General features: G+C 46.3%; 1 protein-coding gene across 1 annotated transcript in view; it reads right to left on the reverse strand.

Moving 5' to 3' along the window:
- Positions 1 to 15,238, reverse strand: part of LOC127006228 (glutamate receptor ionotropic, NMDA 2B-like) — a 252,752-nt gene that overhangs the window by 96,702 nt on the left and 140,812 nt on the right. The window contains exon 7 of the mRNA XM_050875841.1: positions 10,642 to 10,825. Within this exon, the coding sequence (XP_050731798.1) occupies positions 10,642 to 10,825 (184 nt within the window). The remainder of the gene's footprint in view (positions 1 to 10,641; positions 10,826 to 15,238) is intronic.

Consider the following 15,238-nt stretch of genomic DNA (forward strand, 5'->3'; position numbering starts at 1 on the left):
CGCAACGAAGTAACGATCAGTGAGAGTATTAAAGAGTTTTAACGTCAATTAATTCCGCGGGATGTTTGTTCCAGTGGCGGATGACTCGGGGTTGAAAATTTTAATACAAGCTCCCGTCGACATCTGAGCTGCATCGCCTCGCTGTATTGCTAGGCCGTTGTTTCTGGTTCTCGGGTTCGTCTGGAGCTGAAAGGACTTGGTGTGGTGGACGCTGCTGGGGTTGTTGAGGCACTGAAGACCCGCGTAGTCGCCTCTTCGTCAGCGTGAAGGTTGGGAGTCGTTCTTCAAGCGGCGGTGTCCTCAAGTACCACGTCGCTGCTCTCCCGCCAGTCCTGATGAGTTGTTCTTGCGGCGTTGTTGAGGAAGTTTTGATCGTCTGGTTCGCATGTAGCTTTTTATAGCCACGCTTAGGACTCGAGTGACCGAGGGTTCGATACGCCCAGAGCCTTCACCGTTCGTCTTATCTTCCATCAAGTTATAATCCCTCTTCTTTAAGGGTCATATCCTCAAACACGTCGGGGCTCACACTCCCACATTTGACAAGGCTTTCATAGAGGTTTGGTTAGTATTTCCATGGGTAGTTTGATGAGCCTGGTGATAATTTGACACGGCTTTCGTAGAGGTTTTGTTAGTATTGCCATGGGTAGTGTTATGAGACTAGTGATAGTTTGACAAGGCTTTCGTAGTGGTTGCGTTACTATTTCCAAGGGTAGTGTTATGAGCCTGGTGGTAGTGTAACAAGAGTTTGGTAGAGGTTGTTGTGCTAGTATTTCCCTAGGTAGTTTGATGAGCCTGGTGATAATTTGACAAGGCTTTCCTAGAGGTTGTGTCAGTATTTCCATGGGTAGTTTGATGAGTCTGGTGATAGTTTGACAAGGCTTTCGTAGAGGTTGTTGTGTTAGTATATCCATGGGTAGTGTTTTGAGCCTAATGATAGTTTGACAAGGCTTTCGTAGAGGTTGTTGTGTTAGTATATCCATGGGTAGTGTTTTGAGCCTAATGACAGTTTGACAAGGCTTTCGTAGAGGTTGTTGTGTTAGTATATCCATGGGTAGTGTTTTGAGCCTAATGATAGTTTGACAAGGCTTTCCTAGCGATAATGTCAGTATTTCCATGGGTAGTATTATGAGACTAGTGATAGTTTGACAAGCCTTCTCCACCATAAACGTGAAGAAACACTCATTAGAACCCTCCTCATCTTCTTTGTGGCCTTGGGAAATGGTTGTTGTCAGAGCCGTAAGCGTCTGAGAGCATAGGCCTTAGTCAGCGGCTCCTCCGACTTCCTCAGTAATCTACGGGGAAGCTGTGCCACATTTCATTAGCTTGGATTTCAAAAGGGCAGATCCAGTTTGTCACGGTGGGGTTGTAAGCTCCACACCCAAGTACTAAAGCTAACTCTCTCTCTCTCTCTCTCTCACCTGGTCTATATATCTATCATCACCTTTTCCTCCTCCTCCTCCTCCTCCTTATATTGTTTCCTCCTCTTTCTTCTCTTTCTCTTCCTTTTCCTCCTCCCCTTCCTCCTCTTTCTCCTCCTCTTCTTTCTTCTCCTCCTCCTCCTCCTTCTAGTTCTCTTCCTCCTCCCCCTCCTCCTCTTTATCCTCCTCTTCTTTCTTCTCCTCCTCCTCCTTCTAGTTCTCTTCCTCCTCCCCCTCCTCCTCTTTATCCTCCTCTTCTTTCTTTTCTTCCTCCTCCTTCTAGTTCTCTTCCTCCTCCTCTTTCTCTTCTTCCTCCCCCTCCTCCTCTTTATCCTCCTCTTCTTTCTTTTCTTCCTCCTCCTTCTAGTTCTCTTCCTCCTCCTCTTTCTCTTCCTCCTCCCCCTCCTCCTCTTTCCCCTCCTCCTCTTTCTCCTCCTCTTCTTCCTCCTACTCCTCCTCCTCCTCCTCCTCCTCCTCCTCCTCCTCCTCCTCCTCCTCCTCCTCCTCCTCTTTCTCAGCATCAGTTTGAGTTTCGCTTGGCACTTCTCGAAACCCGACCCTGGGGATTCACACACACACACACACACACACACACACACACACACACACACACACACACACACACACACACACACACACACACACGTCCCCTCGCGACCCACATGCCCCCCCCCCCCCTCCCCTCGATCGCTCCCCTCACATACATACACACTTATAATATCAAAGGGAAACTCTTCTCTACTCATAACACAATTTCTTCACCATTTTGATAAGAGGAGGAGGAGGAGGAGGAGGAGGAGGAGGAGGAGGAGGAGGAGGAATAAATGTCAAGAATATGAAGAGTGGAACAAATTTGACCGTGATTAGAAATGGCAAAGTAATATGAAGAAGCAGTTGAGGAGGAGGAGGAGGAGGAGGAGGAGGAGGAGGAAGAGATCAAAGAAGACATAATATAGTTTCCAAGATAGAATTTGTCAAGTGTGAAGTGGAAAATCATACGTGTGTGTGTGTGTGTGTGTGTGTGTGTGTGTGTGTGTGTGTGTGTGTGTGTGTGTGTGTGTGTGTGTGTGTGTGTGTGTGTGTGTGTGTGTGAGAGAGAGAGAGAGAGAGAGAGAGAGAGAGAGAGAGAGAGAGAGAGAGAGAGAGAGAGAGAGAGAGAGAATACTATTGTTCTCTTTGGTGTCAACTTTCACTCTTATCTTTTCTTCTCCACCTCGATATAATAAACAATCCCCCTCCTCCTCCTCCTCCTCCTCCTCCTCCTCCTCCTCTTCCTCCTCCTCCTCCTGCTCTTCCTTCCACGATCACAGTTTTATTTCCTCCCTATCGAAACAACATTCTTCCCTCACCCCCCTTCCTTCCTCTCTCTCTCCTTTACAACTTTTTACCTTTCCCTGCTTCTCCACCTCCTCCTCCTCCTCCTCCTCCTCCTCCTCCTCCTCCTCCTCCTCCTCCTCCTCCTCCTCCTCTCCTCTCCTCCTATGAATGCCGTAACACATTCCACATTTACGAGATTTAGCCTTCCTCCTTCTCCTCATCCGGTACGCGGGTGAAGTGTTTTCACCCCAGGGAACTAGACGCCCCTGCCTTGCATAGTCTCAGGTCACCCTTGGACAAGGTGTTATACCAGATCAGTCTCCCGTGCCAGGGTCACGGTGAAGCCTCTGGGCAGCAGCAGTGGTGGATTGGACTGCAGGCAGAGGATCTCTTTATGAGACAATGGCTGGAGTTCCAGGGTCCTAGTCAGCTGGACCGTGCCTAATTATTTAGGCCTGCGGTGTAGAGGAGTGTGGCGACCTCTACACTAAAAGGCCTCTGTGCTCCTCCTCCTCCTTCCCTTCTATTTCTCCTCCTCTTTCTTTCCTCTTCCTTCTCTTCTATTCTATTTTCACTCTTCACCTTTTTCCCTCACTCTTTCATTTCCCTTTCCTCCTCTTCCTTCTTCTCTTACTCCTTCTCAACAAGTTCAGTAACGTTGATCAATCACTGTCTTTTCCGCGCCAAACTAACCCGAGAACCAGAAACAACGGCCGAACAATACAAGCGAGGCGGTGCAGTGCAGACGTGGGCGGGAGTTCTCTTTTCTTAACTCGAGTCACCCGCCACTGCAACAACCTTCCTGTAGAAATAATTAGTGCGAAAACGATCAACTCCTTTAAGAATCCCACTGGGGGTCACTTCGTTGCGTGAGGCGTGAAGTGGACATCCCCGCACGTACATACAGGGCGTTCTTTAGGTCCTTCTTATTAAACATATCGAGCTTCCATTACGGCTATTTTCCAAGGCCACAGAGAAGATTAACTGGGTTTTCATGGGTGATTTTGCCGGTGAAGATTTAGAAGCCGGGTAAAACAATCACCAGCATCACATAACAGTCCACGAAAAGCCCAACAACTTCTAAGACAGGCTTTTCAAACGGGCGAACTCAGGCGTTTAAGAATACCGGGTTTGGTCTGTTCCGCAAGTCACTAACGCGCCGCAGACACTGATTACGTTACTGAAGCTGCCTGCCTGCTGTTCCATGTTTCCAAGTTTCTTCCTCCTCCTCTTCCTATGTATTCCTATGTATTCCTCCTGCTCCTCCTCATCTACCATTAATTAGTCTGGCATTTTTGAACACTCACACTAACTGTATACTACTGAAACTGCCTGCCTGCTGTTCCATGTTTCCAAGTTTCTTCCTCCTCCTCTTCCTATGTATTCCTATGTATTCCTCCTGCTCCTCCCCCTCATCTACCATTAATTAGTCTGACATTTTTGAACACTCACACTAACTATACTACTGAAGCTGCCTGCCTGCTGTTCCATGTTTCCAAGTTTCTTCTCCTCCTCCTTGTCCTACTCTTCCTCCCCGTCCTCCTCCTCCTCCTCCTTATCCTCCTCCTCCTCCTCTTGAATTATTTCCACGTCCTGCTCTGTGTAAGGTACCCGGTGTCCCCTTCTGTCTCAGCCCCACATTCTCAAACATTCGGGGTTCACACACACACACACACACACACACACACGTTTGGTAAGGCTTTCGTAGAGGTTGTTGTGTTAGTATTGCCATGGGTAGTGTTATGAGCCTGGTGGTAGTTTGACAAGGCTTTCGTAGAGGTTGTTGTGTTAGTATTGCCATGGGTAGTGTTATGAGCCTGGTGGTAGTTTGACAAGGCTTTCGTAGAGGTTGTTGTGTTAGTATTGCCATGGGTAGTGTTATGAGCCTGGTGGTAGTTTGACAAGGCTTTCGTAGAGGTTGTGTTAGTATTGCCATGGGTAGTGTTATGAGCCTCGCGGTCGTCTGGCAAGCCTTCTGCAACACGACCGATAAAAACACTCCTCAGAACCCGACTCGTCTCCTTTGTGGCCTTGGGAAAGAGTTGTGGGAGGCGAAGCGTCGGAGAACACGGTGAGAGGAAAGAAGGGAGGAAAGGAGGAGAATATGATGGGAGAGAAGAAAGGAGGAAAGGAGGAGAATACGTAGAGAGGAAAGAAGGGAGGAAAGAAGGAGAAGGAAGAGCTGGAGGAAGAGGAGGAGGAAGAAGGGAAGGAAGAGGAAAGAGTACACCAGGCATCTGTACTCCTCTTATTTCCTCCTTTTCCTCCTCTTCCTTCCTTCCTTTCTTCCTCTTTTCTTCACCTCTTCCTCTATTTCTTCCTTCCACTTTTCTGATTCTTTTTTTTGTTCTCTTCTTCCTCTTCTGCATTTCCTCCCCTTTCTTTTTTTTTCTCTTTTCCTCTCCCTCTTCTTCTTCTTCTTCTTCTTCTTCTTTTCCTTTCCTTTTCTTCCACTCCTCTTTCTCTCCCTTACTCTTTCCACTTTTCCTCCTCCTCCTCCTCCTCCACCACTACCACCACCTCCTCCTCCTCCTCCTCCTCCTCCTCCTCTTTCTAAACCCTCAACCTTAGCTTTTCTTAATCTTTACCTTCCCCCCCCTCCCCCCCTTCCCTCCTCCCCCCCCCCTCCCCCTAGTGTCGGCTTTCCCCTTCAGCAGCTCAGGTGATACGGGGAAACCCAAGATGAAGTTTCTACCCCCCTCCCCCCCCCTCCCCCCCTCGCCCCCCCCCCTCGCCAGAAAAAAAAGGAAAGTGGAGAAAAGGAGAGGAAAGGAAGGAGGGAAGGAAGGATGGAAGGAGGGAAGGAAGGATTGAAGGAGGGAAGGAAGGAAGGATGGAGGGAAGGATGAAAGGAGGGAAGGAAGGAGGGATGGAAGGAGAGAAGGAAGGATGGAAGGAGGGAAGGAAGGAGGGAAGGAGGGAAGGAAGGATGGAAGGAGGGAAGGAAGGAAGGAGGGAAGGAAGGAGATGATGGAAGGAAAGAAGGAAGGAAAAAGAGAAAAACAGAAAAAGGAGAGGAAAACAGAAAAAGGATGCAAGAAATAAAATAAAAAGGAAAGAAAGATACCCCACAAAAAAAGATGAAAAAAGGAAGGAAGGAAGGAAGGAAGAGGGGAAGAAAGGAAGAGGAAAGGAAGAAATGAAGGAGGGAAGAGAAAAAAAACGGAAAAAGGAATTAAGGAAGGAAAAAAGCAGGGAAGAGGATAGAAGAGGAGAAAAAGGAAAGAAGGAATGAAGGATAGAAGGAAGGAGGGAAGAAAATTGAAAGAAAAATGAAAGGAAAATGAGAAAATGATGGAGGTAAAAAATATAACGAAGAAAAAAAAAGATGCAACCTCGCTAAAGAAAATGGAGGAGGGAAGGAAGAAAGGAAACAAGGAAGGAAGAAAGGAAGGAAGAAAGGAAGGAAGGAAGGAGGAAACGAAAGGGGAAGGATGGAATCAAGGAAAAAAAAAAGAAAAAAAAAAGGATGCCAAGAACTAAGGTGGAGAAAGGAAGGAAGGAAGGAAGGAAGAAGAAAGGAGTAAAAGGAAGAATGGAAACAAAGAGGTAAAGAAGAAAGGAAGGAAAGAAGGAAAGGGAGAAGGAAGGAAGGAAGGAAGGAAGGAAGGAAGGAGGATATATGAGATAAGAAGAAAAGGAAGATAAAGGAAGTAAAGGAAGAATTTAGGAGAGAAAAGAGGAATGAAGAGATGAAGAAAGAGAGGAAGGAAGGAAGGAAAATTAGAAGAGAAAGAAAAGAAAAAAGAAAGATTGGAAGGAGGGACGAAAGCAATGTAACCCTCTCTCTCTCTCTCTCTCTCTCTGGTCAGATTCCTAAATTTGAGAAGCATTTATGGAGGAGGAGGAGGAGGAGGAGGAGGAGGAAGAGAAGAAAAAAAGAGGAGGAAAAGGAAGAGGAGGAGGAAAAAGTGATGGGAGAGATATATAGACTAGGAGAGAGAGAGAGAGAGAGAGAGAGAGAGAGAGAGAGAGAGAGAGAGAGAGAGAGAGAGAGAGAGAGAGAGAGAGATCTAACATTGGTTCCCTCTCACTGTGATGTATGAGCAGGATGAGAAAGAGGAGGAGGAGGAATAGGAAGAGGAAGAGGAGGAGGAGGAGGAGGGAAGAAATCGTGACAAGAATTATAATTCCCATGGAAACACACACACACACACACACACACACACACACACACACACACACACACACACACAGACTGGGCGGGGGTGGGGGGTGGAAGGCGGTGGCTGAGTGATTGGAAAGTGGACGTGGTGATCCCGAAGACCTTAGTTCGAGCCCCGTCGCGAACAGCTGACAATTTTCAACCATCGACGAGTGGACAAAGTTTAGCAGCGGGCGGACAAGACCTTTAATGGACCCCAAACTTCGGCACACACACACACACACACACACACACACATACAGACAGACAGACAGACAGACAGACACACAAACACATACACACACACACACACACACACACACACACACACACACACACACACACACACACACACACACACACACACACACAGACAGACAGACACACACACACACACACACGGCTATGATTTATGACCCCGTTCGTGAATCTTGAGTTATATATGAGAGAGAGAGAGAGAGAGAGATTGAGATTTTGAACATCCTCTGAAGTCTAAGAAATTGCAAATGGATGGGATTTCTCTCTCTCTCTCTCTCTCTCTCTCTCTCTCTCTCTCTCTCTTCGAGTGAGTCCGTGCAAATTTTCCACTTCCATCTGCCGAAATAAATATATTCAAGCTATCTATCTATATTTTTCTATCTACATATCTATATCTATCTATTTATCTATCTATCTATCTATTTGTCTATCTATCTATATATTTATCTATGTCTATTTATCTATCTATCTATACCTATATCTATCATATCATCTATCTATCTGTCTATCTATATCTATCTATCTATTTATCTATCTATCTATCTATCTATCTATTTGTACGTATATATATAAAGACTGAGAGAGAGAGAGAGAGAGAGAGAGAGAGAGAGAGAGAGAGAGAGAGAGAGAGAGAGAGAGAGAGAGAGAGAGAGAGAGAGAGAGAGAGAGAGAAATATATACAAAAAACTTTTCATGTTGTTCTAAAAAAAACTCCCTTTTCTGTCAAATACAAAAAGCCAGCTGGGTTTTTTTATCAGTAGAAAAAATCTCTCTCTCTCTCTCTCTCTCTCTCTCTCTCTCTCTCTCTCTCTCTCTCGTACACACACACACACACACACACACATGAATGTACTCTGATTGATGCCATATTTTTATACATGCCATTTAGCCTTCTCTCTCTCTCTCTCTCTCTCTCTCTCTCTCTCTCTCTGTACAGGTGATATCTCTAATGCCGTAATTGGCTCTTTACGTAACAAGGAGCTTCTGAACACACACACACACATAAGGCGCAAAAATTGTAAAAGAGAGAGGGGAGGGGATAATCTATGGTACGGAGAGAGAGAGAGAGAGAGAGAGAGAGAGAGAGAGAGAGAGAGAGAGAGAGAGAGAGAGAGAGAGAGAGAGAGAGAGAGAGAGAGAGAGAGAGAGAGAGAGAGAGAGAGATACACCTGAGCATACCTTCGAACTAGCATACACCTTTTCCCCTAATTATGAGCGTGTTACCTGAGAACGTTCACCTGCTGAGAGAGAGCCAATCAAACCCTTGCTCGCTCGCACCTCATCATCACCATCATCACCATCATCATCATCATCATCATCATCCTCTTCCTCCTCCTCACCATCACCTCCTCCCGAAATTGACCTCTCTTTTTGGGCACTCCTTTGACCTCTATTCAGAAGCAGTAAGTAGCAGGATTTTTTTTAATATTTTTCTTTACGCCCTTGAACTGTCTCCTTAGCTGTAAAAAAATAATAATAATGATAATAATAATAATAATAATAAAATCATCACCATCACCATCAACACCTCGCTTCGCCGTTTCATCGTCAAAATTGGCTTAATCGTCGACGCATGATAATTGGCTAGCAACACACCTGGCCGAGCCTTTTAATTGGCAACGTTAGCTACTTCACACCTGGCGCAGACTTCCGCTTTGCTCAACACTTTCCATTTTAATGATTGGCAAGACCTTTGAAATGGACTTGGCCAGGTAATGTTAAGCGTAGAAGTGGACTTGGGGAGGTTATTTGGTGTGTGGAAGTGGACTTTGGGAGGTCATTTGGTGTGTGGAAGTGGACCTGGGGAGGTCATTTGTTGCGTGGAAGTGGACTTGGGGAGGTCATTTGATGTGTGGAAGTGGACTTGGGGAGGTTATTTGGTGTGTGGAAGTGGACTTTGGGAGGTCATTTGGTGTGTGGAAGTGGACTTGGGGAGGTCATTTGATGCGTGGAAGTGGACTTGGGGAGGTTATTTGGTGCGTAAAAGTGGACTTTGGAAGGTTATTTGGTGCGTAGAAGTGGACTTGGGGAGGTTATTTGGTGTGTGGAAGTGGACTTGGGGAGGTTATTTGGTGCGTAAAAGTGGACTTGGGGAGGTCATTTGTTGCGTGGAAGTGGACTTGGGGAGGTTATTTGGTGCGTAAAAGTGGACTTTGGAAGGTTATTTGGTGCGTAAAAGTGGACTTTGGAAGGTTATTTGGTGCGTAAAAGTGGACTTTGGAAGGTTATTTGGTGCGTAGAAGTGGACTTGGGGAGGTTATTTGGTGTGTGGAAGTGGACTTGGGGAGGTCATTTGTTGTGTGGAAGTGGACTTGGGGAGGTCATTTGGTGTGTGGAAGTGGACTTGGGGAGGTCATTTGGTGTGTGGAAGTGGACTTTGGGAGGTCATTTGGTGTGTGGAAGTGGACTTGGGGAGGTTATTTGGTGCGTAAAAGTGGACTTTGGGAGGTTATTTGGTGTGTGGAAGTGGACTTGGGGAGGTCATTTGGTGTGTGGAAGTGGACTTGGGGAGGTCATTTGTTGTGTGGAAGTGGACTTGGGGAGGTTATTTGATGCGTGGAAGTGGACTTGGGGAGGTCATGTCATACGTAGAACTGGACTTTGGGAGGTCATGTCATACGTAGAACTGGACTTGGGCAGGGCAGGTCAGGTCAGGTCATGAGTAGAAGTGGGCTTGGGAAGGTCATGTCACCCGTGGAAATGATAACAGACGGACGACCAAAGTAAAAGACTGACAGCCCAGCAATTGTATTAGTCAGGGCAGACAGACGGCGGACCAGGTGGAGAGATGGAATTAGAACCTTTGCCGGGTCAGGATGGAGTACACTAACTCCAGACAGAGGTTAAGGTGTATGGATATTGCTCTCTCTCTCTCTCTCTCTCTCTCTCTCTCTCTCACACACACACACACACACACACACACACAGAAGAGGACATAGTGTAAATACTGAGGAAGGGAAGATGCTTGAGAGACATAAAGGAATATAGCTTCCCGCAAAGAAATATAGAGGTTTGGAACAGACTAAGTGATGATGTAGTATTGGCGAGGAGTGTGCAAAGCTTTAAGGAAAAGTTGGATAAATGTAGATATGGAGACGGGACCACACGGGCGTAAAGCATACACACACACACACACACACACACACACACACACACACACACATGGGAAGGCAGTGGCAGACTAGTCAGTATATAATTATCAGCAGTTCCATAGTTCAGTCATCGCCGAGTGTCTTAAGACTACCCACATGCCGTCCTGATGACCGCCTATCAACCCGGACTCTAGGAAAACTCTAAAGAGGATCAAGTGGAGCTCCAGGAGGCAGGGTGAGCAAGACAAGATTGCGCCACTATAAAACACTTGCCTGCGCCACTAACAAGCTAGGGCCGCCCATCAGACCCCATTATGAAGGCCTAGAGGCGCCAAAGACAGATTGTAAAAAGAAATACACACCCTCACACACACACACAAAAATAATAATAAAAAAAAACCACGTCACTAACCTGTAAAATGTCGCCCCGAGAGCCCAGCGCGCGTTGGTGTGGCCCTCGCAGGACAGCTGGGGGTTGAGGCTCAGGTGTTTGTTTCGGGGGTCGCTGAGGAAGTTTATGACGCCGAAGCCGAAGATGCGGACGGTGGTGACGAGGGCGTTCTGGAGGGCCGAGTCGTTGGTGTCGAAGTGGACGCCTGCAGAAGGGAGACAGAGAAAGAGTGTGAGGACGAATAATTAAGCAGCTCGGCAAGACTTTCATAGACGTTGTGGGTATTTCTATGGGGTAGTTAAATGACCCTGGTGGTAGTTTGACCCTTCTTCTGTACCATGAACGTAAGGAAACACTTAAAACCAGATTCATCTCCATTTTGACCTTTGGAAACAGTTGATAGGGAGAGAGAGTGTGGGGGTCGAATTCCTAAAAAAAATCGGTGCCCAGGAACACATATTTGGCAAGGCTTTTGTAGGTGTTGTGGGCATTTCCAGGGGTAGTTTAATGACCCAGGCGGTAATTTCATCCTTCTTCTGTATCGTGAACGTAATACAACACTCATGAAAACTCGATTAATTTCCTTTATGCCCCTTAGAAAAAGTTGATATGGAGAGAAAGAACATGAGAGCCGACTTCTTAACCATTTCTTTGCCCAAGCACATATATATGACGAGGCTTTCGCAGCCGTTTTGGGTATTTCCATTGACAGTTTAACCCGGTAGCAGCGTGGATCGTGTTTCTTAATGGTCCCTCTAAGCGAGATAAATAAGAAAAAAATCATCACTCACACAAATCATTTCATAATATATATCAAAGCATTTGTGATCAGTTTATGCATCATCTATTTTTTGGGGTTTATATGATGGCACAAATTTGGCCCGTCACTGCTACACGGTAAAGCCACAAATTTGGCCCGTCACTGCTACACGGTAAAGCCACAAATTTGGCCCGTCACTGCTACACGGTAAAGCCACAAATTTGGCCCGTCACTGCTACACGGTAAAGCCACAAATTTGGCCCGTCGCTGCTACCGGGTTAATGAGCCTAGTGATATGTTGACCTTCCCTCTGTACCATGAGCGTGAAAAAACACTCATCAAAAGCCGGCTAATCTCCTTTTCAGCGTTTATAAATAGTTGATGGGCGGTTTAATGACCCAGGAGGAAGTCTGACCCTTCTTCTGTACCGTGAACGTCAATAAACACTCATGCGAGCCCGATTGATTTTCTTTTCAGACTTTTAAAATAGTTGAGAGGGAGAGAGAACCCGGATTCCTTAACATGTCGCCGCCGCAGAACACATATTTGGCAAGGCTTTCGTATAGGCGGTGTGGGCATTTCCATGGGTAGTTTAATGACCCAGGAGGAAGTCTGACCCTTCTTCTGTACCGTGAACGTAAGGAAACACTCTTAAAATCCGATTAATCTCCTTTATGCCCCTTAAAAATAGTTCATAGGGAGAGAGAGAAAGAGTGTTGGGGTCGAATTCCTAAACACTTCGGCGCCCAGGAACACACATTTGGCAAGGCTTTCGTAGGTGTTGTGGGCATTTCCATGGGTAGTTTAATGACCCAGGAGGAAGTCTGACCCTTCTTCTGTACCGTGAACGTAAGGAAACACTCTTAAAATCCGATTAATCTCCTTTATGCCCCTTAGAAATAGTTCACAGGGAGAGAGAGTGTGTAGATCGAATTCCTAAACACTTCGGCGCCCAGGAACACACATTTGGCAAGGCTTTCGTAGGCGTTGTGGGCATTTCCATGGGTAGTTTAATGACCCAGGAGAAAGTCTGGCCCTTCCTCTGTACCGTGAACGTCAATAAACACTCATGCAAGCCCGATTAATTTCCTTTACACATTTGGCAAGGCTTTCGTAGGCGCTGTGGGCATTTCCATGGGTAGTTTAATGACCCTGGTGGTAGTCTGACCCTTCTTCTGTACCGTCAACTTGAAAGAAAGACTCACGAAAACCGGGTTAAGCTCCTCTTCGGCCTTTAGGAAGTTGATGGGTATTTTAATGACCCTGGTGGTAGTCTGAACCTTCTTCTGTACCTTGAACGCGAAAAAAACACTCATAAAACCTGATCAATCTCTTTTTCGGCCTCCGGGAATAGTCTTGAAGGAAAGGGAATGTGAATGTATTAAGGGAAGTAGAAGAAGGAGGGAAAGAAGAAGAAGAGAAGAAGAAGAAGAGGAAAAGGAGGAAAAGGAGAAGAAGAAGAAGAAGAAGAAGAAGAAGAAGAAGAAGAAGAAGAAGAGGAAAATGAATAAAATAGGCAGAGAGAGAGAGAGAGAGAGAGAGAGAGAGAGAGAGAGAGAGAGAGAGAGAGAAACTTTGAAATTCAGGAAAAACGCTCTCTCTCTCTCTCTCTCTCTCTCTCTCTCTTTAATTAGTATTCTGTACGTTAATTACTGCTTTGATGCCTCCTGATAACTGCATTCTCTCTCTCTCTCTCTCTCTCTCTCTCTCTCTCTCTCTCTCTCTCTCTCTCTCTCTCTCTTGCGTTATCAATTACATTTTCGCCTCCTCCTCCTCCTCCTCCTCCTCCTCCTCCTCCTCCTCCTCCTCCTCCTCCTCCTCCTCCTCCTCCTCCTCCTCCTCTTCCTCTCCTCCTCCTCCTTCTCTTCCCATCTTCTTTCCTTACTCTTCAACTTCCTTTCCTTCCTTTCCCTTCCCTATCTTTTCCTATTCCCTTCTCTTCCCTTCTCTTCCCTTCATTTTCCTTCGCTTCCCTTCCTTTCTTTTTCATTTTCTTTCCTTTTCTTCCTTTCTTTCCCTTCTTTTCCCTCTCCTTCTCATCACATGCCTCTCCTCCTTTCCTCCCTTATCTCCTCTTTCCTCCACTTTCCGCCTCCCTCCTCCACCTCCTCCTCCTCCTCCTTTTCCTCTTTCCTCCTCCTCTTCCTTCCGCTTCGCCCCTCCCTCCCTCTCTCCCTCCCCCCCCCTCAAGGGAACTTTCAGCAGCCAATGAGGTGTCGAGTTGGTTCGTAAACATGCTGTGATTGGCTGTGTGTGTGTGTGTGTGTGTGTGTGTGTGTGTGTGTGTGAGAGAGAGAGAGAGAGAGAGAGAGAGAGAGAGAGAGAGAGAGAGAGAGAGTTATTGTAGTTTCATTGTTGTTATAATAGAGCGAGAGAGTTAGTTCTTTAATGAGCCTAATAGAGAGAGAGAGTCTCAGTTATCTCTCTCTCTTCTCTCTTCTCTCTCTCTCTCTCTCTCTCTCTCTCTGAGTGGGAGATAGTGTGACAGAGAGAGAGAGAGAGAGAGAGAGAGAGAGAGAGAGAGAGAGAGAGAGAATCCACACTACCTCACCCACACACACACACACACACACACACACACACACACACACACACACATGAGAGATGACAGAAAACACACACACACACAAAAAAAATAAAGATTGGAAGAGAAGAGGAGGAAGAAGAGGAGGAAGAAGGGGGAGAGAGGAGGTTGAAAGGGGGGATTGCAAAATGTATAATGAGAGGATGAATAATGATAGGGGGGAGGTGGGGGTGGGAGGGGGAGGGGGGGATGGGTGGGGGCCCCTTAGTCAGCATAAAAAGATAGATGGCGGACCCCGAAGTGAGCATAATAGATTGCCTCTTGTGGATATATACGAGAGAGAGAGAGAGAGAGAGAGAGAGAGAGAGAGAGAGAGAGAGAGAGAGAGAGAGAGAGAATTTGTGTATCTTCTACTGTGTGTGTGTGAGTGTGTGTGTGTGTGTACCCGGTAGTAAGCTTTTATCGACACTTGCGCCCTGTACTGAGGATAACAGGTTCTCCCGGGGCCCCTGAGCGTGCATATTATCGCCTTAATGTGGGGCGGGCCCTGGACGGCGCATAAGGAGTGGGTTTGAGGGCCCCGGACCGAGCGTAGTGTGGCTATTATGTTTTCTTTCGGACTATAATATCTCTTCTGTTTATTTGATTTTTTTGTTTTTGTTTTTGTTTTATAGTTTTCTTTCTTTCTTCCCTTCTTGCTTTGAAACTTTCTTTCTCCTTTTGTCTTTCCTTCTATCCTTTTTCTACTCTTTTTTTTCTTTCTCTTTATTTATCTTCTTTTAATTTGTTCTTTCTTCTGTTCTTTCTTCCTCTTGTTTTCATTATTTATATCCTCTTCTTTTTCTTCAAATTTTCCTTTCACTTTTCTTTTTTTTCTTTCTCTTCCTCCTTCTCCTCCTCCTCCTCCTCCATATTCTTCCCCACTTCTTCATTATTAATACACCTCTTCCTCCTCTTCTCCTTTTCCTCCTCTTAGTCCCTCTCCTCCACTTCCTCCTCTTCTTCCTCCTCCTCCTCCTCCATATTCACCGACAGAAAGCAGATGAAAGCAAAAATATGGTCCCATCTAAAACATAAGGTGCCTGGCGTGGCGGCCCTGCCCAGAGCATAAAACAGGGAACAGAAAGAGGCCCTCGATGAAGCGTAATGGTGGAGGGGCCCTGGATGAAGCATAATGGTGGATGGGCCCTGGATGAAGCATAATGGTGGAGGGGCCCTGGATGAAGCATAATGGTGGATGGGCCCTGGATGAAGCATAATGGTGGATGGGCCCTGGATGAAGCATAATGGTGGAGGGGCCCTGGAGGAAGCATAATGGTGGATGGGACCTGGAT

This window comes from Eriocheir sinensis, chromosome 32, assembly GCF_024679095.1.
Source record: "Eriocheir sinensis breed Jianghai 21 chromosome 32, ASM2467909v1, whole genome shotgun sequence".
In the NCBI taxonomy this organism is placed as follows: domain Eukaryota; kingdom Metazoa; phylum Arthropoda; class Malacostraca; order Decapoda; family Varunidae; genus Eriocheir; species Eriocheir sinensis.